Raw genomic sequence first — 27,490 nt, 5'->3', positions numbered from 1 at the left:
TGTGATATTGCCAAAAAAATCGGTAAATTTTTATCGAATTACAAAGCTTTTTCTATTTCCAATATTGTTGGCTAAAAGTATTGTACCTGCATAAGTGAAAAACAATGTAGCTTCGCTGAATTTATTGGTGAAGGGTCAGAACTGTCACGGCTACCGTTTGTTATTTTGTAAAGAATGATTGAATTTTTTCGTTACAAAGAAAATATATATTTTATTTTTATATCACACGAATGGCTCATGACTGCATCAAATTTGAAATGTATTATTCAATAAAATAAGTATTTTTGTTTATGTCACATATTCAAAACCATTCATTAGAAAAGGATATAGGTATTTAGTTAAGACAGCTAAGACTTCCAGCATTTAATACTCTTGCCATCAAAAGCACTAAGCGGAAAAATTTGGAATGCTTTCAATGTGATACATTTTTTTGATAAGTTATGTCATATGCTTTGGTACGTGTGGTATTCTTTGGTTCGGCGAAGGATAGGTATTGCAGATGGAAGACGGTAGTTCTTGTTCATGGTGATGGAGGAGGCCAGAATTTATTTACTGTTTGTTTCAAATAACTACAATGGTATTTACAATCGATGCAATATAGTAAATATAATGGTAGTTCGGTGCGGTGTGTCTTTGACGTAAACTTGTAAACGAGTGAGTTGTCCAATCGATTCTCACCCGCAATCACTATGAAAAAATATGTTGAAATTATGATGAAATATTATTAATTCGTAATGTTATGAAATTGCAGATCCGCTATCTCATAACATTAAGAAATCATATTATTATGTATAGGTACTGACTGATTGTACGTGAAAAATGAATATTTAATATTTAATATTATTATTATTGAGATCTGGAAATCCGATGACAGCCTTAATTATATTTTTAAGTGCTTAAATTAATAAATACAATATTTATTATTATGACATTAAAAAGAAAAGTCAAAGATTAACGTATAATTATTATTTTGTATATTATTTTGTCGTCATGTTATTATTAACTTTCTTCTAATATACTGATTTTTTGACTAATTCATAGTTTTAATGTTTTTTTTAAATTTAATTTTTAAAATATACTGTTTGTGATTGTTCGCAGAGTTATATCTAAGTAAACATTGTCACACCTTACTATTATAAATCTCAATATCTGAATCACCTACGTCCACATAGATATTTCTCAGTGTAAAATATGCCGAGACATTATGTTGATATACACGTTAACTGTGCAGCTATTTCATTTTTATTACATCGCCTGACATAGGCATCTCTAGCATTAAGAGAAGAAACATTTAAAGTACTTTCTGATACCGAAGTCAAAAACTACGTCAAGCATAAGACCCTGGATTATATTTATACAAATTATAGACAATAATTATAATAATAACGTCATTCGATAAATTGTATATAATAGACCATATATTTACTATGTTGATATATTTTTACTTTGTCATATATATTTGTAAAAGTTTTCAATTCGATGCTAGTCTTAATTTATTGCTTTGGTAATATCTGATAAAACATGGAAATTTCTTTATCGTTTAACAGTTGTTTAAATTTAGTGCATATGTCATTTGGTAATGAGTATCGGCGAAAATATTCAACTATTCTTATTATTTTTAATGAAATGTTTTTAACAAATTGTTGAAGAAACTACTAAACATTGTACGAGTTTCCTGCGTTTTAAGCAATCATTAAAAAATAGGCAGCTGAACTGAAACGTGAACTGTAGGACATTGAAGACTTCCATCGCAGTAGAAAGCTATCAATTGCATCCATGAAACATTAATTTCGCAAGATATCCAACCAACTGTTAAGAAGATAGACGCCATAATAATCTTACTTGGATGAGTGTAATTAATCTTTAATTTAGAATAACAATTGTCAAAGCTTTTTACTTGGGGGGTGCTAAAGCTTTTGTCGAAGGGACAAAAGGTATTCTAATCAGAAACAAAACCTTTGGGCTAAATTAAACCAAATCATGAAAATGTTTTAGTGCAATTTTGACTATGGATGAAACGTGAATGGCACACTTGCCGCCAAAATCCAAATAATAATCGAAACAGTAGAGGTATAGTAATTTTCTAGCTGGCACGTTTGTGGAATCAGTTTTTAGGAATCCTGAAGACACCTTAATTGACTATTGAAAATAATAAACTAATTAAAAATAATAAATTAAGTACTGTACAGTAGTAGCCACATAGCTTAGCTTCGAGAATATATCAAGAAAAAACGCTGACAATTCTGGTACCTATGGAAGATATTAAATAAAATAATATATAATATTCTCTTTTTTTATATATTAGATATAAGTTTATATCAGTTCGATAATATGAATGTTACATAATAATATACTCTATCAATGTTTACACCTGCTTGAGTTTCATATCCCTGGTTTATTTTATGATCAAAACATGATTAATCCAAATTAATAAATAAATCATAACATCTAGATTAATATTCCACGTATACCTACGTTTTATTTTTATCGTTATTCACGAAATAACAACAATATTAAATATTTTACAATAAAATATATTTACAATAGATAACATTTTACAATGTTTTTCAATCACACTTCCAATTAATATTTTTAATAAAAAAATAACAAATCGAATACAAAGGTGACAGTAGAGTATCCTTTGATACAAATTGAAATGAATAATCATGAAAAAATATGATAGCATACAGTAGGTATACGTTTAATTTAATATTTATGATTTTTTTAAACTGCTAAAATATAAAATTAATATTTTTCCAGTACGGTGTACCCATTAATAAATTAGTTGATGTTAATTAAATGTTAGCTAATTTGAAGGCAGTTTATTAATATTACATACATTTTATAATACGGAAAGAGACCACTTAAGTTTTCCAGATATGCTACAAGATTTTATAAAATGATTTATTCAATATTATTTTATGTAGCTGATGTGCCTAATACAAAGATATTATAATTCATTACAATATCTTCTTCTTCTTCCACGGTGCTACATCCCAGGGTGGGATTTGGCCTCCTCCACAACCGCTCTCCACTCACTCTGGTCTCTCGCCACACTTCTCCAGTTACCGGGTCTTCCTATATGAAGCCAGTCCACTTCTACGGCGTCAGCCCATCTCCTTCTTGGGCGGCCTCTGGGTCTTTTCCGTTGGGGTAGCCACTTCGTCATGATCCTTGGCGCTCTAACTTCAGGCATTCTCTCCACATGTCCCGCCCATCTTAGTCTTTTGGACTTACAGTACCTTATGATTGTTTGCTTTGTTGTTGTTAATTGTTCATTACAATATAATATAATAAATACGTTGAATTAAAACGTACTAAAGATTACAGCCAGGTGTAAAAATTCTCAGAAATATACCTACGTATCATTTTATCCGTTCATTTTATTCACAAGCCGGCAGCAGCTCGGTAGTTTAATGTCTGTTTAAGTCGGCTTGACTTCAACCGGTCTAAGATTTTTCAAAAATTTTCTGACTCAAGTTTTGCATTTTCAATAAATTTGACATTTAGGTAGAGATAATTTCAAAAAATAAACAAGTACGTGAATAAAAATATTGTTATTATCAAAAGTGTACCTAACCTGTCGGCTATTTATTATTTATATAAAGGTTGAGTAAATTTGGGAAATAAAAAATAACATGTTGAGTTTCTATAAATCAAGTTGATATATTCCTACCTTTTTAAGGGGGGTCACGTTGTAATGAAATATGGAAGCCAATCTATTTTTACTCACTCACTTAATAAAAAAGAAACACTTGAAAAGGGGCGTAATACACTTTTGATACCACGTAGACACGCAACCAGTGGGGCTATTGGCGCGAACCTGTTGTTAAAATATACACCTGTTGTCGAACCGGTTGTTGACATATTTACCGACTCGCAAAAGGATGTTGAAAGTATCGAATTGGTCCAACCTAATAATATTTACCATAGTATACATGTTTTCTTGGATCGATGGTCAATTGATCAAAGCTGTGTGATCAAATAAGTGGATTTAGCAGTATGAATAAAATATTCCCACTATTATTAAAGCGTTGTCTTGAACCGGTGTGGTCATTCATTACTAACGCATGGTAACGAAACTCGGACCATATATTTAAAATAGGCTCAAAAACTAAGCTAAACAATGCAATATGGAGAGATGCATATTGGGTATAACCCACAGGGATAAAAAAATAATGAGTTAGGCAGAGAATAAAAATGTTGGACATGCTTAATGCAAAGTGAAGTGAAGAAGAGGGTGACTACATCACTCAAAAAACAGATCATTGCCGGACAAATCTCATCATCCAGTGGTTCCGAAGAGATGTGAAATACTTCAAGGAGTCATAATATTGTATTATGATTCCTTATAGTTAAATTTCCATTTTTTTTATCCTCAGAATACAATGGCAATCTGCATGCTACTCTGTATTGGTTGAATACGTGTCCAGAAATGTGTACATTTGCAGTTTGCCGTATCACACTTCACCGTGAAAGGTTATATCGGAAATATACGTTCGTATATTAAAGACCGTCCAACCTCTTTGAGTCGTATATTATTGAGATAAAATTCATATGTAAATAAAATACTTACAAAATACCTACCGTAATACAAGAGAAAGATGGTTGAAAATAGGTACCTATGTAAGCAAAATAGAAATAGAAAGTATCAAGTCGAACATAATCAAATTTAATATTTCATTATTATCAGATATTTGAAACCAAACAATAACAAATTATTAGACTTATTAGCTTATAATAGACACTTCAGCTATTCATAATTTGTTTATTGAATTTTTTGTAACCTCTGACTAGATGGGTAGGTAATGGAGTTTTTACCTATTTTATTGTATTGATTTACTATATAAGGTAGAGTTAAGAGTGTTCGTTGTCAGTGTGTGTTTGCCTTTGGTGAGTGTACACGGCGCCTGAAGATGCCGAAAGGCGAAACCCGGGTCGCAAAAAACGATTTAAATGGAATAGTACAGAGCTTGAATCCATTAGAATATAATAAAATTGGAACATTATTGTCTGCAATACTCTATGAACAACCCGTATTTTTTTCATCTAAATACGGTCATTTCTTTCCGGTAAGACAGCTTACCGTGAAATGTGCTACGGCGAAATGTAATAGCTACGTACAATTTACATGTAACCGGTTGAATATAGATTCTGCCATGACAGTACGGATACCAAATTTACTTGAAGGACTAATATAAGGAACTATGGCATCTAGTTGTAGATAGATACTATATACAACTCTAAACGTGGAGTACCCATACAACCTTCTTAAAAAACAGTTTAATAATTTAAAATGTTATCAATTTGAAACCTACATAAATAAATTTCTTTCGGTCAGTTTTCTGATAAAAATTTAAAAAAAAAAGTGCGCATCGTCGATTTAATTTGTAAGATAATAAATTAAAATATTTAATTGTTCGATATCTCAAAATAAAAGCGCATGTCTGTCAAATATTAAATATAACAACCATCTAAGTAAGACCGGGTACACCAGCTGGCAGCTGGTTTCTAAAATACGAACCGTTTGATATAAAATCAAAATATCACCACTGTACGCAACGGTCGGAATATTTCCCTCTGAAAACGCAGTTAACCGCTCGAAGTTGAGAAACTTTCTCGCGTTTTGAAAGCTCTAAGGGAAAGCATGAATTAACTATGAGACACGGCTATCTGCGGCAACTCAAAGAACGATAGCTGACAACAGCACATCAACTTGGAGAGTGCTTGTCGCAATAATATAGAAAAGGAAAACAAATTGCGAGTGACATGCCAACTTGCCAACGAACTAAACTACCTTGGTGCTGTATGTATATCGTCAGTGACATTTATAATATGTAAATATAATTACTACACATTTTTCAATGACAGAAAATCGCATGCAAGATTGATAGATAATGTTTAACTGTATTACAAACACTTGTTTGTTGTAAGAATAGACCATTCGATTACATGTAGACAGAGTCGTAGTGAAATGGTAGGCAACCTAGGCAAAATCCTATGGCGTTAAATAAGTAAAAGCGCCATACCGGCTATCCGTTTTATTATCAATCGTGAATTTTATACATGTTGTATTAATACTTATGATGAATCTTATTATTATGTATTTTGAGCTTCTGTTTGACTGTTTTTATTTTAATATGGACAATTTAAATCGAGTTTTAGTGTCACTAATAGGTAGGTACTGCATGCCGTTCACCTCAGTTGTGTTTCAGTTTAAAATACACATGGTGTGTGTGCGTCTGTATTCGAATATATAAACATAACATTCTGACATAATACATAATAATAATACTATAAAATGAGTTTGTGGTTTTTCATAATTACGTAAATACTACACAAAATTTTCGTCATCATTATAAACCACTCCATTATCACTTACACTCAGTGTTGCCATCATTTTCTTTGATAATTATTATGGAATGCTAGTATATAATTTTATTATTACTGAAAAACATGTTTTATATTGAACAGTATTTTGGCATATTTGGCGTCAAATAAATTGTAGTACTTTACATTTTTCACGGAATCCAAAATATAGTAGGTATTGTAATATAATTTTGATTTCGGTTGGCAACACTGCTTCCACGAAGGTTTTCCGCTTAGTCACAAAATTACTTATAATCAGTATTACACTAACATAAATTATATTTTACATAATATAAAAAACAATATTGCCCAAAGCATGAGATATGTATTCTGACTCGTTTTTGTATATTTGTAATGCATGATTTACGTACTGAATTTAAATGTTATCCAATTATTTGTATTATGATTTTTTGAAATTTCCATAACAATCGAGTGATTATCATAATTGGCCAGTCTACACTTAATCCAAGCAATCCATCTTTATCCGCCCCGTCAACTAAATGTGTGAAGTATTCTCATTCTTTTTTTGAATTTCCACATTCTTAATATTAGCGCACTTGGCTATCAACCGAAACCTTAGTGGTTTGTTTCGTCAGCCAAATTTACTACAGTGTCGAAAAGTTTCGTTTCAATAAATATGTTTCATCTTATCTACAAACACAAATTTTATTTGAGGCGCTAAAAATTCTCACTGCGATTCTCTGTGTAGGGATTGTGTCAGGAACCAAGGTCAAATGGACTTATATTCTCCTAATCTTTATTACGTACTTGCAGTTGTACACAATGTATTGACCAGGACTTAATATCTCTTAAACAACTAAAAGATGTATCTGAACAAAGCCATTCTTCTTTCCTTATCAGTGAATCCAATTAGACGTGAATAAATTATCGTCTGTTTCGAAGCTTTCAACTTATATAAGGAAGAAAATGGTTAGTTTTCGAGACATTTCAATTAAAATTAAGCACATTCACAACGATCGTCTACATATTTATACGAGAACGTATAAACCTTTAAAGCTAATAATTTATAAAATTGGCTCGGCAAAAGCTTCATTTAATCTATAGGTGCCTTCCGCCCTCCAATCAGTATTATTTGATTATAGTCAATAAGAGCATTAGGCTGACATTTTATAAATTCAAGGCTAAATTTAGAGACATAATATGATTAAGTACTGATTCCTAACTCACGTGTCTTCTCATATTAAGTGTTTTTCTTTGGCATTTTTTTAATATATTAAAAATTATTCTGGTGCCACTGCCTACAGATTTTTAAATTTTCAATTATTTTATATCTGTGGTATTCACTGTTGATGGTGACTGTATTATCAGTACCAGTGCCAGTATCAATAAGTGCTGCGTATATTCATATAGGTAATGGCTGTAAAACACGTTCATTGCACAATCTCAAAAATTGTATTTAATAGTATTTCATCCGTAAATAATTATAACAATTTAAATAATTATTAACATAACTAGTACCCTTAAATTCATACTGTACTACGTATAGTACAAAGTTTAGTTTCGGCTTTTTGAGCAAAACAGAAATCGATTTTACCATACATTTTATATCCAATGATTATTTCAATTTTACTGATATGTCATTGTAAGTTATGTTTGTGGGATATAATCTATAATCAAACAACACGAGCAGGAGATGATACCTACATATTATGATGAGTTTCATATTATAAATGAGCGGGATTTTGGTAGTTATTTTTAACGGCTATATTCAAATTTAGCTCTAACCACAAAAATATTACATTTTGATCAGGAAAAAAATATTACTAAATTTTAAAAGGTGGATTGATTGATTATTAAGTATTTTTGGATAAAAATATAAAGAAAAAAACTGTACATTTATTATTTAAAAATATTTTTTTAAATTATTTTTCCTGTAATCACACTTATCCGTTGTATATGATTATATATTTTAATTAAAAAGTAGAAAATCATACATTTAAGGGTTATAGTTGCCATTTATATATATATATATACTAATGTACAGAATATTATTTTAATTCACCCACACTCAAAACGCTGTGGAATCAATATTTAATGGTAGATATACAAAAATATTATATATTGTCTCTAATTTATAATACAAACATTTTGATTTTGGACAAAATATAATAATTTAAGATTCTGAAAAAAATATGTAATATCAATTTAATATAAATATTATTCGCTATGTTACAAAAAATATATAATTTGTGAAGTGGACCGTGTCGTGAAAAGGGTTGAGATTAACATTGATCACAAGCTTTGGTACCTTCGATTCTTACCTTTTATATTTTTTCAAGATTATTTATAATATAATAATAGGTATGTTTCTGAGATATTTCCGAATTATTTATGTTCACTAAAAACGATAAGATTCTTAAATGTTGTGAATTATTCTTTTAATAAAATATCGCTTCATTAAAATTATTGATACAAGTGCAGGTACGTTAAGACTAAAGTTTGGAGAGATCCTTTCGTTAGCTAGGAATCAAGGTAAACTTATTATTGGATGCTTGATTCAAACCACAAAAGCCGGGGGTAATATTTACTTATTTAATCATAATTTGGCAGGGCACCAAATTGTTTTGTAAGATTTCGATGTCGATGCTTCGGAATTACGTATGTTCAATAAATATTATTAGATTCTTAAATATTGTAAATTTAATACTCGTTAACTAAAAAAATAATTTATTTACAATTGACTTATTTATTTTGCTCTACGCTCGCGTTTCTGATAGCTTACATCTCCTTAGAAACGACGGAAGGCAATAGCAAAGCTTCAAAAACAAATTCTGCAGGATTTTGCGTAGATACACATCAATAATGTTATCTCTACCATATTCTCTTCTCTATCATTTTTATACAAATATAAATATAAAAATAAATTTTCGTATTTTACATAAAATTATGCTGATACAGTGGAATACAGCCCCAAATGTGGGTAGATCCATTTTTGTCGTTACGTTATAGTTATGTTGTAAAATCTATATAAATATTGTTTGAGATGTTCACGGTTGTTTATTATTGTATTATTTTTTTGGGATATCACCGTGTGATCTCCCTCATTCTTTTCTCAACGTTTTGGATTCAATGCAAACGCCATTCTCAATAGATAAGCTTAATAATATCTACAACGAAACTCTGCCATTCTTGATAGTATTGACTTGTGTATCTCTGATAATTATCTTAGAAATCGGGGGCATCGGTTATTTGTTCTCTCATGATACAGAACTAACCTACCATTAGTAATGCCAAACAATAACTATGTTTAATCAAATTGCTTCGAATATTGATATATTCCACTTACGATAGGGTGAATTCAGGTGGATGTTGTTTTATAAGTTTCTAAGATAGGGTCTATTAGTCTAGTATACTCTGTGTGCTTCCATGTACTTATGTTTTCATTATTTTATTATTGTATTATTTATTCATATTACCCTGTATTTTTATTTGCTAATTGTCAACACTTACTTTATGTCATGTCTTGAAGGCTTTGAATTTATAATTTATCATGTTCGTTAAATGTAAATTAAATAAATAAATTCTAATTTGAAATTAGTTCAAAACGGTGAGAACTCACATACACAATAGGTATTTGAAACTTAAATAATTTGAAAGAATGAAGACTAGTCCAAAAAATATTTAAAAAATATATATAATTTTTTAGTATCAAAAATAGATTTTTAACCCATGCGTATTTCTAAGTTCTGATAAACAAATAATTACAATCTATATCGGTTTATAAATTGATACAAAATGTAAAACCCGGGTCGCTAAACATGATTCAAATGGAATAATACAAATTTAATCTTAAATCAATTAGAATATCGGTTTGTGTTCTGTTTTCCTTAATAGCATTCCATTAAAATCGCGGTATGGATAAAACTTTCATTTTGGAAGCATAGATCCTTATGTTTTAAATTTATTTCACCTTTTGAAGTGAACTTGTTACCATTCTGGTGAAATAAATCAACTTATAAATCGTAAAATAATTTCGGTTATAAATTATTACCTCATCGGGCCGATGAATTATTACACTAACTGGTAAAAGTTAACAATTTTTGGCATCAAAAGCCTTTATCTTAGTTTAATATATCATCCGTTAATGTTCCATAACAACTATTAAATATAAAATATTAACTTCGATAACTTTAATAGTAAATGACGATACAATAAATTTCCTTGGTCTATTTATTACTTACTATGTGCTTGAGTTAATAAAAAATAGCATGATAATTATATAAATATAACCACGCAGCCCACTAAAAATGTGTACGTCTCCAAGAACCTCCATCAACCCCACAACCCTTACTATTGGTGCCTGATAAGCCTGACACGTGAACACAGTTTTTATCCAGAAAATATGATGGCTGTGACCACGCATGTCATTTATGGGTGCATACAAATTCAATTTTTGACCACATCAGGCTTAGAAACACCATATGAGAGCAGTCACAAATACTTTTACAAGCAGAAGCGGCCTACAAGCTTGAAGAGGGGTAAAAACGAGCATGCCTTGAAGAAAGATAGTCGAAAATATTCGTTAGAGAAATTATCCAAAGAAAAACCGTTAGATAGATGATTTATGATCAAATAAAAAAAATGGATATTCACAAAAACAAACTTATAGGAAACCTCATAACGACTACAGATAATTGACCTATATTTAAGAATACTTCATACCTAATAAATATACGTAGAGTGTACCTAAGTCATTTGGATTCTGAACCGCTTGGCTTATCTGATGATGAATCCTAGAGAGCTGTAGAAGTGACGTGTGAATGAAAAAATAATATTGAGTCAAACAATATGTCAAGATCTTTGACATCAGATTGACGCTTAAATAAGCTACTTGCCTCAAGTAAGTACTCGACATACATATTCTTTAATCCAAGCATATTTCAGCATCGTGCAAGGGCGTAGAATGCCTTCTACAGACGTTATACGGTGTAATAACATGACGTGAGAAGACGCAAGAAGAATTTCACAGCAGGGTTTTTGGACGCGTCCGTATACCCCAACTATAGGTACTGCCCTTCCAAGGACGTAGGCAATAACTCGCAACATTTGTGAAATTGAGTTATGAATGCCACCCATTAGGTAATTTTGAAAGCTTTTATATATTCTGTTCACTTTAAAATAAGTATTATCGATGTATTTATAGTCTAAGATATTATCACTAAAATACCGTTAAAAGTATTAGTGAAAAAATGAACATCTGCTAAAATGATACACATTTCTTAACAAAAAGGCAGTCATTGCAGTTACTGCTTGTTTATTATAACTTTGTTTGCATTTTAACATCCTACTAATGAAAAATATATCCGTTTTTTTATTAATTCACTAAATTACTAAAATTTGAAAAAAAACTAATTATGTCATTTATCTCGTGTGTAGAGTCTAGTGAGTAAGTGTGTGAGGGTCAGTTACTGCCTTCTTCCTTAGAAGGGCAGTATAGAGCGGATATAAACTAAATAGGATACGCCCACGGTGGCCGCGCGGCTTAAGCGTTGGACTATAACGCCGTGGGTCCCAGGTTCGAATCCTGGGTCTGTCAAGTATACATATTGTTTTTCAATTTGTATGTATCAGGGTATGGACCTAATAGGTTGAGCAAGTGGCTGACATCCATTTCTCGTAAAAAAAAAAATCTGTCAATACAAACCTCTACTCTGTGGAGGCCCATATGATCATATTAGGATCGGACATGGTCGAAAGAAGAATAAACTAAACAAAAGATGAAGCTTGTTGGCTTATAATCAAACAAAAAATTATCTCTTAAATTTAATTATTCGTATAAATAGATATAGATGGCATTCATTTGAATAAAAGAACATTACAAAATGTATTACTTTACATTGCTATTTTTTGTAAACAGACTCAAAATATCTTCACTATAACTTTTTGTTATTTTCGTTCTATTTCCGGACCGCAAAAAGATTTAAGCAACGAATTGAATAAAATAAGTTGAAGGCGGCTTTTTGGTTTACAGCGAGACAAAAGAGTGCTTACACGGGAATAACAGAACAAAATATATTTTTCTACAGATGCTTTGTGAAATGACAAAGTTCAGAGCCGTTATGGAAACAAAAGTACGAGGAAATTGTCTTTGAAAAGTCGTATCGGAGACTATTCGCCATTTCTAACTTCACACGAACTTTGCAAAATATCGCGATACCGGAATACAAAAATAATAACGTCGGTGTCGTCATCTCAAAGATAATCAACGCCACGCTTTATTATGTTTGTCACAGTATAAACTGTATCGTATCACTTTTTATGGTAAAATATAATTCTAAATGTTATATCTATCGCAGAGGTTGTTGAATGGGGTAATTTACCTTAAGGGGGGTAAAAATTAAAATCTTGGGGTTAATGAAGGGTCAAAATAAAATTGCTAACATATTTATTATTTAAAAAGCACGGTAACAATAAATAAATGTGTATTGTTTATGTTAGTATGCTCAAAACTTTCGAGGACGAGGTTAGATAATGTTTTGTTATGATAGTATCTGACATTAAAAGCCCTAGTTATAATAAAAAATGAACAATACCATCTCTTCAAAACCATGAGTATCATAGTTTTCTGGTGTTGATACGACATAAAAGTCTACAGTATTTTCCAATTAATTTGTCAATATATTTGTCATATCAGTCAAATAAAATAAATTATGAGATTGAGTATACACAGCTGACAGCACATCTCAAGAGCTTCAACTCTCCGTGACATCTTCCGATGGTTTAGCATCCAAAAGCAATGATTATGAATTGGGACTACATATTAACAGCAAAACATATGCTTTTTTAGGCCCATACTACAGCAGCAGGTGAAAAGCCGCGGGTTACCGGTCATCAATAATTATTGCCTTTAAATTTTGTAAACGACACGTCACTGTCAAAGCGCGGCTAATCACAAAGCACAAACACTGATCACGCACGAGGTGATGACATGTCGTTATCAGTACAACGGACAACCGCTCGCCAACGCCTCCAGATACGTTTCGACCGCTGACCACTTTCTGAACGCCTCCTGCGCGGCTATCCAAATGTTAGTTGTATTATAAACCCGTGGTTATGTTTGATGGCGCGGTTGGTAGCCGCTAATGCACCGTGTTTCTTCTGATCACGTAGAATGGCATGTAGATCTAGATTTACTAAGGAGACTTCTCAACTGAACAAAAATACTCCTTGCTATCTCAATATTTATTTTTATTACTTAAGACTCATTTCTTCTTATTGATATTGTTATATATTATTAATATTGAATCACGCATTCAACTGGTTTGCTGATAATTACATAACTTATATTTGGTGTAGCTTTTTTGGTATTAGGTATCATCGATGCATGTGCCGTTGCTAAATAAATAAATTACATCATAATATTTCTCCCTTAAAATCATCTTGACATATCAGGACATGCATATTTCAAACATTAATCCTACTGCTCCCCATAATTATATATGCTTCCTTATTATGTTGTTATTGTGAAACGTTCAAAATTCTAGCGTCAAAATAATACAATCAATTTGAGTTGTACTACTTTCATAAAAAATAAATTTATATTCATTAAATCTTGGGACGGTTCAGAATCTCTCGAACATTTCTTTTTTGTAGAAGTCATACGAAATTATTTGAATTCAATAATAATATGCTTTCATGGAATATTGTCAATGCAAGATAATTTATTTCAAGCATCATGTCTAGACGTTATTAAAATTTCGTCGATATGCTATTTGAAGGCATTCAGCTATTTCTTAAAATAAAAATGTACGCGAGGATATTATATTTTATCAAAGTGATTATCTAGTCTCTAGTCGAAATGGAATGTATTAACAATTAATTTCGTTTACCGTGAATTATTATCATTCTATGCTTTGTGTGTTACGGGTATATATTATGAATACGTAAAATAATTCTGTCGTGCAAAGAGAAATCATAATATTGTCTAGTATGTCGACTTTTCAATCGTTAAGCAAAGCTACCGATTACTAGCGATACATAATGGGACTTTGATGACAGTTTCCTTCGTGACGTGAACAAATACCTGTGGACTAAAATAATATAATGGAAAAATCTGTATGTTGAATTTCTATACTAATGTCTGTCGGCGAATCGCTTTTTCCATCACGAAAATAGGGATTCATTATATGAATTGTGTATTAAAAAGTCGCAGTAAGTAATTATTGAGCTTTATATTTTATTTCGTCTCTGTTCTGGTAGAACACACTAACTAAGTAACTAAGGAGAATACTAGTTTTGAGTAATTTGACTTTGAAGTTGTTAAAATGTTTTAAATAATGGTCTATCATGTGAGTTTATTAAGTAATCGTAAAAAGGATGACTTTAAAATAAAGACTGTTTATTTATTAAGAAGGTTTTTAGACGGTAAAGTTTGAAATAAGGAACATTTTGGTACTAACTCAATATGTATTTTTTTTCGAATTAGTGTTTTCTACCAGAACAGTGACGATTTTTTAAAACTATCCTAACGAAAATCGATAAAAATAGCATACATCCCATATTCGGTAAATTTACTGCGTGTATATAAAAAAACATATAATAAACTTTCATTAAATAAAAAAAAATGTTTATTAAATTATTAGCAAGTGCAAGTACATTAATACCAAAATTTTGAGAAATCCTAACGTCAACTAGGTAGCAATGAAAGTACTTTTTATTGGCACTTTGATTCAAACCACAAAGCCGATTGCCAATATTAATTCAATTTGTAAAGCGTTTCAGGTGAATGAATACTTTAAAATTTTGTATGACGCAGGTGGCTCAATTGGTAAAGTACAATGGATGTGGTTTCAAATCCACCCAATCTCCATTTTTTTTAAGTATATTCCGTACGAAACACTAATAAGAAAAGTTGTCATGATTGTCTCGAAGACTTGGTGCATGACCAAAGCATTAAAAGAGTGTTGGGCTCATTTGAGCGGCTTTTGCTGAGTGGTATCTTCAGAACTATCAATGACACACAATTGATCCAATCTAAATACGTTTTTTTACGGGAGCCCACACATTGTGCAGTCCATCGAATTGGGTCGCTTTAGATGGCTGAACCATATACACAGGATGGATGAGTCACGCATAACAAAGACATTTGACATTTTGAAAATTAAAAGGCAAACAAATACTTGGTCGAACTCGTAGAAGATGGAAGGATAGTGACGAATTGAATTTAAAAGGCATTGGGTATCCTAAACTGAAAAAAAAGTTTTAGACGAAGTCCAATACTGAAGGAGCCTAAGACCTTCATAATGTTGTAGCGACAGGAAGATGAAGAAGAATAAATATTTGAAGAATGTTCAAATTATAGTATTTTCCAACCATATCTATTCTTTCAAGTATAACAATAGATACATCAAGAAAAATGACATAAATTGATAAAGGTTTGAGAGTGACTTAAGAAATTCATACGGCAACCGAATAGTTTTTTTTCATCACTGATATCTATATTTTACTCATCATGACTGAGGATCGTGGCTACTCGAAAAATGCAGCTATCTTCTGATAACGAAAGCTAAAGAGAACACTCCTTAACATCATCAGATTATATCATGCCAGAGTGAAGGCTACCATGACATTCTTAATCTACTTTGACTTCTTTGAAGACTAGCCGAAATCACCATTCTCTTCAGATTCTCTGATCCACGTTGCGTCCAAGCAAGATTCCACATACGTTATGTATATTCTACATGTTTTCGACAGCCATTTCTTTAGTTGGAGTCTCTGAATGATGAAATCGTTTATTCGAGGACCTAAAATCTAGGCTATCCAAAGAATGCAATTTTATTATTTATAAAATACAAACCGATGCCATAATTTTTAAATTTTAGGAAAAAATATTAAGTAGTAAAGGAAAAATTATTTATATATTTTGTAATATTTTTGCTAGGCTCTATTTATTATGTGTATGCGACCATATAATATCCTTAATTGAAAGCAATATTCTTGTACACGATATCAATTATTTGATAGTGCATGTAAATTATATAGTTACGTGTTATGAACGATGACCTAAAGCTTGTTAGCATGATTGAAAATATTATCGTTAAAGCTCAATGAAAATCTACAATATTTTTTTTTCAGATGGTAAAAAGCTTTCTAGTATTTTTTTTTTCTTATTTTTGTTGTCATCCAATTTAGACTCGAACAGTGTGTGGTGGAGTGTTTTGTTCCTATTGTCAACGTTCGTTATATCAGGGGGGTCTATACGTAGGTAGACTATATAGGGGGCATGTTAGAAAAGATGAGCAACATCCGGAAAAGCTTTCAAGCAGACTTATTAAATCTGGAAAATCGCATTGCCATAGGACGAGATCGGCTGACCGTGGCTGAGCAGAGGCGGGGGGTGCCCGCGGCGTCCAAACTTTGAATCATATTCCATTAGCGTCCGGAACGACGCCGCGGCGCTCTCAGACCCCAAATGAAAAAAGTTTTCTTGTCGCCGCCTGTTACGTTAGTCGCGGAAGGAACTTGACAGATGTATTATCTTCAATCGATTTCATTTAGAGTTATCTGTAATTATATACTTATATCATATCGGCAATGCTATTTTTCAAATATATATTTAGTACTTCTGATTATATCAACAACATTAATTTAAAAGTTATATAATTCATTTATAAGTCAAAAAATAAATGTTGTACTAATAATAATATACTTTGGTTGGTTTTATCAATTTTATATTAGATAAAAATATCGATAACGTACTATAACCATATACCTACTTTACGTTGAACGACAGAAAATTATTCATCATGATTTTGTTTCGAGGAATGAAGTAGTAATTATTGATATAAGCATTTACGATCCGATTTCTCGAGAGGTATTTATTTGTCATTCAATTTTTTTCACATAATTTTTAATAATTTTTTCATAATTTCATATTTTTTTTAAATTTCAATACCAAGCGCATTTATAATATAATAGTTATACATGTTTATAGAATTTATTATAATCTATTAAATATGGATCAAGATTAAAACACACTTAAAAACAGCCTGGAGCAGTTAAATTTAGAATCCTTCGTGACGAAAGGCACAAATTTTAAACAAAAATCGTACTGACTTCACTTTGGTCGATAATTATTCTTAATTACAATAATTTATCGGTGCACTCGTCTTATAGATCTATTATTATGATGCTAAATTTAAAAAAAAACATATAGCTTCCCAAATTTGGTTATTACCTTGATTATCTTCCATCAGGTAAAATACTTCCTCCAATTCCATTACGGCATCTGATGTATAGTCGAAAATGTGGCTCCATCAACTTTTTGCTTTCCTTTAATTTTCCTTAAAATAGCATATCCATTTCCGAATATCCGCGATCATTACACATATGAAGTTCCTACCCGTTACTTTTAAGTCAACAGGCACGTAGACTACCAACTTCTCTAATTTTAATCTCTAACAGACTTTTTCCAGTGCACTATCTTTCAAACTATTCCCTGAACATTCATTAATTTGGACTCGTATACTGTGTTATTACATTACGTATACCAAAATTTAATATTAGTATTCTCTACGTGCATGAAAACTTTACATAATAAAAAAAATAATAAGTATTATATTTTCCAATATTGAAGAAGACTTTAAATAAATATTTTTTTCTGTAGAGAAACTGAATAATTGAAAATACGTCATAATGTGATATCAAAAGGTTTTTTTTGTAACTTTCTAAATGATAATATATTATGTAAGTATCAAGACTTTATTTTATGTGGATTATTAAGTTTGTTGTTGAATACATTTTGACATATATAACTACCACCAAAATACTGAAAATAATGTTACTGTTAATTAAGTACGTAATTTAAAAAAATCGTCAAAAATTGTCTCTCTCTCTCTAAAAAATCTCAAAAATACGCTGTTCAAACAGTTTCAGGAAATAGTATAAAAATAACAGGAATAATAGAGCAAATTTTATAATAAAAATGTAATAAGTATAGTATAGTCAATAGTGGGCTTATTCTATACAAAAGGCAGCGGTCGACGGTATTTTATCATATTTATGTATTGAGATATTATAATTTATACAATAAGTTAAGTTAAGAGGGGCGTTAAAACATAGCACTTTTTGACAGTTTAGACGGTTAACTTATTATAACAATTAACCGCCTCAATACATACACATGATAAACTACCGTCGATAGCCGCTGAAGCCGCCTTTTGTATAGAATAGACCCACATGACCGGTTTTGTATACTTAGGGGGAAGTTGACATCTAAATAATCAATCAATTGACACGGACTTGTCTTGTTATTATTATTAAATATTGTAATTTTTTTCTAATAAGAATAAAAATTAACACAGTTATTTGATATTTATATAAAAATAAGTATTATTATAGACCTACATACTTTATAAAGGTCATCATCAAAGTATTTGTGTTATCTTTGTAATAATTGAACAGTGACATCTCTGTACAATATGTAAGGCTTTTCGGGGAAAATATTATAATATACATATCGCCGGCACTGTGGCAGTATAATACAAACACAAAATAAGCAACTTCACAGGAGAGCTGAAAACTGGATGGAGCGTTTATTTTTATATAAAACTATAACGTTGGTTTTTATCAAATGCAATCAGTTTAATATTTTTTTGTTGTTAGTTTTCGATAAATCTTCAGCCAGACTACCTATTTATAATACAAACATGAAAATAAACTGTTAAAATCTGTTCTTGAGTGTTCTTATAAGACTATAAATTTACATCTTAGGATCAGATTGTTTAGCACTTGCGAATAAGTTCAATAAGTAATTATTATGATATCGGTTTGCTATTATATATGAATGTAAAATATCAATTTCGACAACAGTTTTCAATATGATATATTGCCATTATCATGCCTTGTCTTTTACACCTATCAACATTTTATAAATTCATTAATAATATATAATATGCGAATTATTTCATCACCATATATTTAGGTAATTATTAAATTATCACAATAAATCGATGGAGACGGTGTTATATTCAATTGTATTAATTAAACTCTCATTTTGTTGCACATGTTTCGTGATATTCGTACGAGTATCCTTTTTTAAACTATAATAAAATTTTATTTTATTGTTACGTATTAAATTTAACCAGTGTCGGGGTAAGTGACTTAAATGCCAATTTGTATTTTCCGCAGGTTTGGCGACAGGCAACCCACACCCCAAGTCGGAGCTGACAATGCAGCCACCCTCGTACGACGTCGTCCGTTTCAAGAATAGCTCCTACATAGTCACGTGCAATGCATCAGGTGGCGCCAAGGTAACAAATTTACACTAGAATTTTGAAAAATCTTGATTTAGAAGCTAACAATATCAACGTTGTTATTTTTTAAATTTATTCCTAAAATATTTGTTGTATTATCAAAGTGAACTTATTCGACAAACGCCAAAAAACTGAATACAGTGTTGATGTTACATATGTTTTTAGTAATGGAATAAGTTTCTTTTGTAACTAACGCCAATTTTTAAGTTGATTTCTCTACTGGATTTAATGCTATTAGGTTCGTCTATACAAAAAAGTCTTGTTCAAAATATTATCCTTTAAATTTTGGCACGCATAACTCATTTTCGCCAAGTAATGGATTAAGTTCACTTTGAAAATACACCCCTCATATATATTTTTGTAAACCACAGAATTCATACATACCTACGAAACTATTTGCAAAATTCAATAAAAAGTGGAACCGAGTGGGATTTGAACTCAAATCTTTCCAATTATATTATGTTAGAAGGTTATGTATGTTTTATGCAAATAAAACTGAATCGTGATTAGAGTAATACATAATTATCAGCCAGGTATAGAATAATTTCAAACTAATGTTAAGTAAACCTTGAAATCACCTGTGAAATAATTATTTTTAAATAAAACTTTAGGTATCAACATTGGTGTGATGACGTGGTTTTTATTCCCTTTATTTAAATAAAATCATTTCTTAGCTACGTTTACATTATGAGATTGCATAACTTGAATAAGTCTCGAAAATATGCATATGATAGAAATTAGAAAAATCCAAAATACAAATTGATGAAAAACACGTCTTTTTTGCTGAGGCATTTCTGATCACTAAGCTATCAATGCGAATAGTATTTTGATAGGTGTACGAATAAATCGTTACTTATGTACTTGTCTATGGATGATTCAGATCCATAACCAAATTAATCATGTTTTCATTTTCTATAAAAATTTATTATATTATGTAAATTAAATTTAAAGAAAAAAAAACGTTAAAAATATGAATAGTTCAAAAAAATTACCATAAAATAACGTAACTGTTCTGGCAGAAGACACTAATTCGAAAAAATGTCATATTGAGTTAGTTATACCAAAATGTTTCTTATTTCAAACTTTACCAACCGGAAACCTTCTTAATAAATAAACAGTCTTTATTTTAAAGTCATCCTTTTTACGATTACTTAATAAACTCAAATTATAGACCATTTCAAACATTTTAACAACTTCATAGTCAAATAAAAATACTCAAAACTAGTATTCTCCAGTGTGTGTGTTCTGCCAGAACAGAGACGATAATATAGTTGTATTAAATAATTATAAATCCAATTACAAACTAATTAGAATATATTACATTTCATATGTCGAATAAATTCTGTTGTGATATTCCTCTAGTACTCGTAGCTGTTACCCTTAAAACTGTGAAATTGACGATCTTCATTTGAATTTTTGTCTTACCGCTTAGAATTACTAGAATATTTTCTTTTGAAATATTACGTAATAGGCATGTCCTTCCGTATATCTTCTACCTTAAAATATTAAAGAGGTAAATCTCTCATAGTAATATTTCCAATTTATTACTCGCAGCCTTCTAGGTCTAGCTCATGATAAAAATATTACAGTCTTGACTTGACATAGAAAAGGGCTTACCGCACCCTCAGCGGACGCCCGAGGCACAGTCCGGCATATATTATCATAAATATCAGTTTTTGTGTATGACAAATCCAAAAAAAACTTGATTTTTTTATACATGAAAATATACCCTTTAGGGCCCTTTATGGAAATGTCGTCTTTTCTTATTTCCTCAAATCAATGCCACCGTCCTAAATATAACATTCTATTTTGGATATGTAAACTTATCAAACAAAATATTATTATTTACAAATAGATTATATAGTGTAATATATAACAGAGTGACATCTATGAAAGTATTATACTTTTAAAATGATAAAATAGTTTATATTAAAATAAATAAAGCATTTGCCGCAACGTGACTAGAATAATTGATTATTGGTATAATAATTAATCTGTAAAATACATTTTACCAAAATATTATGCTGCATCACACAATCACCCAAGTGAGACAAATTTTTGTGGTTCCGTAGTGCTCAACATTGTGAACAGCGACATTCGTATTGACCGCATCACAGGCCACTAATATTTAAGTGACTTGGATGTAATTGTATTGTTAACAGTTTATTGTTTAAACGAGAAATGGATGTTAGCCACTTGATCAATCTATAATTTCCACACTCTGGGTCCAATGATAATTACGCATTGGAAAAAAAACTGTATTTAAATTTTTCCCAGATCTGGGATTCGAGCCCGGGATCCATGATTTTATAAGCCGATAAGATACCGCTCGGCCGTCGTGGGCGTAAATTATAAGATTAGTTAAATTATTATGTCATTGTAAAGGGGTCGTTATATTGTACATATAGTCCACTTACTTGACTATTTTATTTTAAAATCATATATAATATGAATAGGTAACTATAATTAAAAATAAATAAATTAATTAAGGTGTCAACAAAGATGCTAGTGTGGTCAAAGCAGATACTTGAAAGATACTGTCTCAGGATAGGAGTAGGTGTAGGAAGTTCTTTGAGGAGGCTAAGACCAGCCATGGGTTGTTTTCCTATTATTAAATATTCGAGTAGGTTTATTATCTTTATTGTGTAGATAGGTAATACTTCTGCTGGACACATTTCGCTCATATTAAAATACACCAAACAAAAAAACACAATATCTATGTCATCATTTAAATCAGGTTTGTCTGTATGCCGCATGCGTCCTAGTCCTAGTAATGAGGCCCACATAACAAGTATGCTTTAATATCATCAATATTTAGGGTACCTTAGATACTACTTTTAAATTTCCATTTTCCCACCCTTATGCGACGAATCAAGTAATGTCACTGTACGCAACAATATAAAATAATATAATATACTAAAAATATAATAATATATATACTTTGTAAATACTTACACCTCAACTTAGTTAATTTTTTACTGTAAGTTATATAATTTAATTCCCATTGTGTATTTGTCACCTTCCTGGGACACTTAGTTGACTGCAAAATTTGATGAAACTAAAGTTAGGAGGTAGGCAAGTTTACCAATGAATTCTTGCCGAGTATAACTTTGCCTGGCCGAAATGGTTCGTCAATAATTCACTCCTAATTTACTACAAAATGAAATATTGACTTGCGTATTACGCTGGGGAAACGGTGTGATTTGCTAAATTCTGATTTTGGAATTTCGTCAAAATATGGATTCACCACCTTCTGCCAACCTTACGACAGTACCTAACTAAATAAGGTTACTGTATGATAAATTATGCATCGTATTGTTTTATTTATAAATATAATACCTTAATATTGACAGAATTATATATAATAGTTCACATACATTTCTGGAGGTTGTTTAACGAGTATTTTAAGAAAATCCAGACATACAAAAACATTAATTGTGAATCCCATCTCATATATAAATTAAAATTCTAAAAACATATTGCTTACGGTATTGACGGTTGTTTTTTTATTTTATTTGGTTATTAGGTTGTCACTGTGTGTTCTACTTTCATCTTTTTTCGACGTTCCGAGCTGGTTACTGAGGCTATTTAATAGAATTTATTGAAGTGCACTTTTAGGTGCACGAATTCAGACATCATTTCAAAAAAAAACGGGCGTCGTCCATTTACTTTTCAAGATAATTGAATTTGAACATTTCATTAATTGCTATCTAATTAATTATCTATCGATTCTCGAAAGCGCGTGTATGTGAAATATGAAATACCATAAATCACACCCGATATTACCCTTTTATACACCCGACTATTTATTTATTTATTTAAGAATACAAAACATTGTGGACATAACAAAACTAAATTCAAGACGTACACAATATGAGATTTACATTATAACAAATATTACAGTATAGAATATAATAATAATTATAACAGAAAAACAAATTAAATAAAAACATACTTAAGTACAATTTAATACAGAAAAATTAAATTTTGAAAACAAAAAACATATAATTTTACACAGAAAAATAAAGTTTCAAAGACAAAATGCAAATTACATCACCGAAAATGTATATGTCTTTAGGTAGCGCATCGACTAATCTTGCACCCCTCGCTAATGGTGCCTGATAGGTTTGACACGAGGAAACGGTTCCTATCCAGAATAAATCATGGCTGCCACCACGTAGGTAATTGGCAGGGGCATGTAAATTCAAATTTATTAGAACACCAGGATTGGAAACCATCCCTCGCGCTAACAAACAAAAGTGTTTCAAGATAAGAAGAGGCCGACGAGATTCAAGAGAGTGAAAAGTAAGCATGCATTGTAGAAAGGCAGTCGGAAAATAATCATTTGACGAATTATTGAAAGGAAAATAGTTAAATGGCTTAAAATAAAGACATCGAAGAAATTTTTTCTGGACGCGTTCTAAAATAAGCTTATAGGAAACCTCATAAGGACACCAGATAATCGACCCATATTCAAGAATGCTACGCACTAATGAGACGTAGAGTGTACGTAATACATTTGGATTATTGAATGTTTGGATTTTCTCATGATGAATCCTAGAAGCTTACTCGCACGTAGAGCCGTAGAAGTTATATGCGAGTGAAAAGATAATGAAGAATCAATAATTATCCCAAGATCTTTTGCCTCAGATTGACGCTTTAATGAACTTTTTGACATAATATAATTATATTTAATCGGTGTTCTCGACCTAGAAAAAGTAATACAAAAACATTTGTCAGTATTAAATTCTACTAAAAAAGACTACTTACTTCATATCGTTCAAGTTTATACGAAAGTGTCTCATGTAAAATACAGAAAAAAATTACACAAAGTACTTAATTCCGTCATATTTCTTTCTATAGATATAACTGCCAAGGAAAATAAATGTTGACGTGTTAAAGTATAATTTTTGCAATTAATAAACTTTCCAATAAATCTTTTTCATGTTCCCATCTTAATTATTAACAACCATTTTTCAATGCGGTATTACGTGTCAATGACAGTGATTACATTTTCATTTGGTATGTTTATCTGTTATCAACTTCAAAATAATGTTTTGAAAAATGAAACTTCTAATATTGTCCTAACTTCATATTATTATGCGACTTTTTGTAAATGAAAAATTACTTAAGGCTATACTTCAGTTGAGGCATGGTCTAAAAAGATCGTGACTAGGCGATGCGCGGATTGTGCAAATGACGCGAACCGAACAAAATATAATTTGTCATAAAAATTCAACATGCGTCCATTTACAGTTATGTTTATTGTTATATTAGTACTTAATAATAATAGTATATTCATTGACATGTTTTATTTTTCAAGTAGGTACAGGTGTAGCGTTTTTTAGTTATCTTTACACGATTTAAGAATATATTCCTCCGCCAGCACAAAACAAATTGACGTGCTTACACCTCGACTGTCGGTCTCCGATTGTTACTACATTGATTGTGACTACTGTTTAAAATTATTTTCCGTTTCACTTATATATTATGCTCTTAAAAGATTGGTAATAATGCATAATAATTATTGTACTGCATACATAATTATGTGATTTAATTATTTTAACAAAAAACATAAATGATATTAAGTATTTCAATAGACTATAATATAATTACTATATAGAAATGTTTTGTAATTATGTTTAATTAAGTTATTTGTACCTATATAATATATTAATTTAAATTATTCGATTTGTAAGTAATTTCTAACAAAGGCACTGAGCAAAGGTTTATAATATAAATTCGACCCAAGGTTACAACACCTTTTCAGGAACATTAATACGATTTCTGGCTAAATACTTGAGGCAATATTGGTATAATTGAGTTAATAATTGTTATTGAATATGGTATGGCCAATAAATTAATGCGAGCAATGTTACCCGTAACAATTATTAAGAGCGGTGAGCGATAATTACAATCGTCTTCAGGTAGCGTGTGCCGCGTTTATGTACCTTATAAATTTTATATAAATACGATTAATTCACTATCAAAGGGTACATTAATCAAATATTCAACTTGTTGGCATACAATAAAAATTATGAGAACTTAATTATTATTTATATCGAAACTCCAACACGCGAAGTCTTTATTATAAACGCTTTGCAAATACAGTTCGATAATTATAATATAGTGATACCAAATACAACCCCTCGCAAAGAGGCGTCTCCAATCCCATATCAGAAACCTTACATAAAACAACGACTACCGTCCCGTTAATTCACCAATAAGACCTATGCTTGTCCATGCTTTAGTGTAATAAAACATAATTCGGCGCGGAATTATAAAATAAACATCTGTGTTATCCATTTTTATACTTCTGTCCGTTATAATGTTACTCACTCACCAATACATCGAAGTACATACCCGAATGAAGGACTCAACAACACACACGTGAGTTCTAAAAGGTATTAATAGGTACATAACAAAAAAGCTTGAGACTATCTCATGCATCCGGTGGGTCTATTCTATTTTATTCACAAAGCGGTTATCGGCGGCTATCGATGGTAGTCTATTATATTTATATATCGAGGTATTATAATTGTTACAATAAGTAAGCCATCTAAACTGTCCAAACTGTATATTTCGTTCTAAAAGTTGACATAGCCAAGAGAGAGGCTTTTAAAATATAGGCCTTCTTGACAGTTAATACGGTTAATTTATTGTAAAAATTAACCGCCTCAATACATAAATATGATAAACTACCGTCGATAATAGCCTTGTGTATGGAATAGACCCACTAATTTGTATTAAAGTATGTGCTGTTAACTACAACAATTAACCACTTCAATACATTTAATATATAAACTACCGTCGATAGCCATCGATAACTGCCGATAACCGCATTGTGTAAAAGACTTTCACTAAAAGAATATACTCACAGGAGCGTAAATATTGTTTGCCTTATTACTGTGGATGGTGATCACTGAAATTACAGTCATCGCCAACAATCTCCTTCCATATATCAGTACCTATTAAAGTAAGAGATGAAATGATCCAGAGGAGCAGTTACAGTTACAAGCAGTAGAGGGTATGCTGCGGAGATCTGACAAAAATAATGAATACTAAACTTTGTCAGCCATACTTATTTGTTTTCACTGAACTAAGAATACAAATAACGGAAGGTATTGGATAGTTTTTAAAATTAAATTGAGTCATGTCCAAACCAAACTTAACTTTCTATTCCGGTTCGTCAAAAATAAATCTAGTGAGATACCGGGATCCCGGTACATATTACAAACCCTTATTATGATCATACTAAAAAAATCTGTCGACTTATCAACATTCTTGGATGTGGCTTAGTTCTACAACATAAATTATTACTGAGAAATTCGATTTATCCATTCCCGAAATCTCTATTTTTCAAAATCATATTTACGATACGATACTTGTTTATAAATTCCACTCAATCTGTCACAAATGAATCGTTATGTACTTTAACACTTTCTACATACTCGATATTATGCTAGTACTGCACTATAAGCGTTTGTCAAACTATTATGAGAGAATCGTAGTATTAACAATCCGATTAAAATAAAGTATTTCGTTTATTTTTCAAATATAGAATGAAAGTTTACGTGTATGTTTTCTCTTACCTTACCCATTTTAATACGTTTTCTAAACATCTCGCTCTCTCGTACACATTTACATATGTTTTCTCGAACGTTTTACATGCTTATTATAGATAAATCAAGACAAATATATGATGTAATGACATCGGTTTCAAGTAATATATATTTTTTTAAATTTAAAACCTAAACATACATCTGAAAAAATGCGCTAATACTTATGTAAAATTCAAATTATCAACAACCGCAATGACATAACGTATTCTCAAAGGACATAGAAAG

The 27,490-nt window shown here is 30.7% G+C and overlaps 1 protein-coding gene across 1 annotated transcript in view; it reads left to right on the top strand.

Annotated features, from left to right (window-relative positions):
- The window catches only part of LOC147078505 (opioid-binding protein/cell adhesion molecule-like), a 439,789-nt gene that overhangs the window by 291,365 nt on the left and 120,934 nt on the right, over positions 1-27,490 (top strand). The window contains exon 2 of the mRNA XM_085957293.1: positions 19,519-19,640. Coding sequence (XP_085813419.1) covers positions 19,519-19,640 — 122 coding nt within the window. The remainder of the gene's footprint in view (positions 1-19,518; positions 19,641-27,490) is intronic.

The sequence above is a fragment of the Rhyacophila brunnea genome, unplaced genomic scaffold, assembly GCF_057557595.1.
Source record: "Rhyacophila brunnea isolate RB1 unplaced genomic scaffold, BYU_Rbru_1.0 scaffold_11, whole genome shotgun sequence".
Taxonomy (NCBI): domain Eukaryota; kingdom Metazoa; phylum Arthropoda; class Insecta; order Trichoptera; family Rhyacophilidae; genus Rhyacophila; species Rhyacophila brunnea.
The sequence above is the reverse complement of the archived record's forward strand: the minus strand, read 5'-3'. Positions and strand labels throughout refer to the sequence as shown.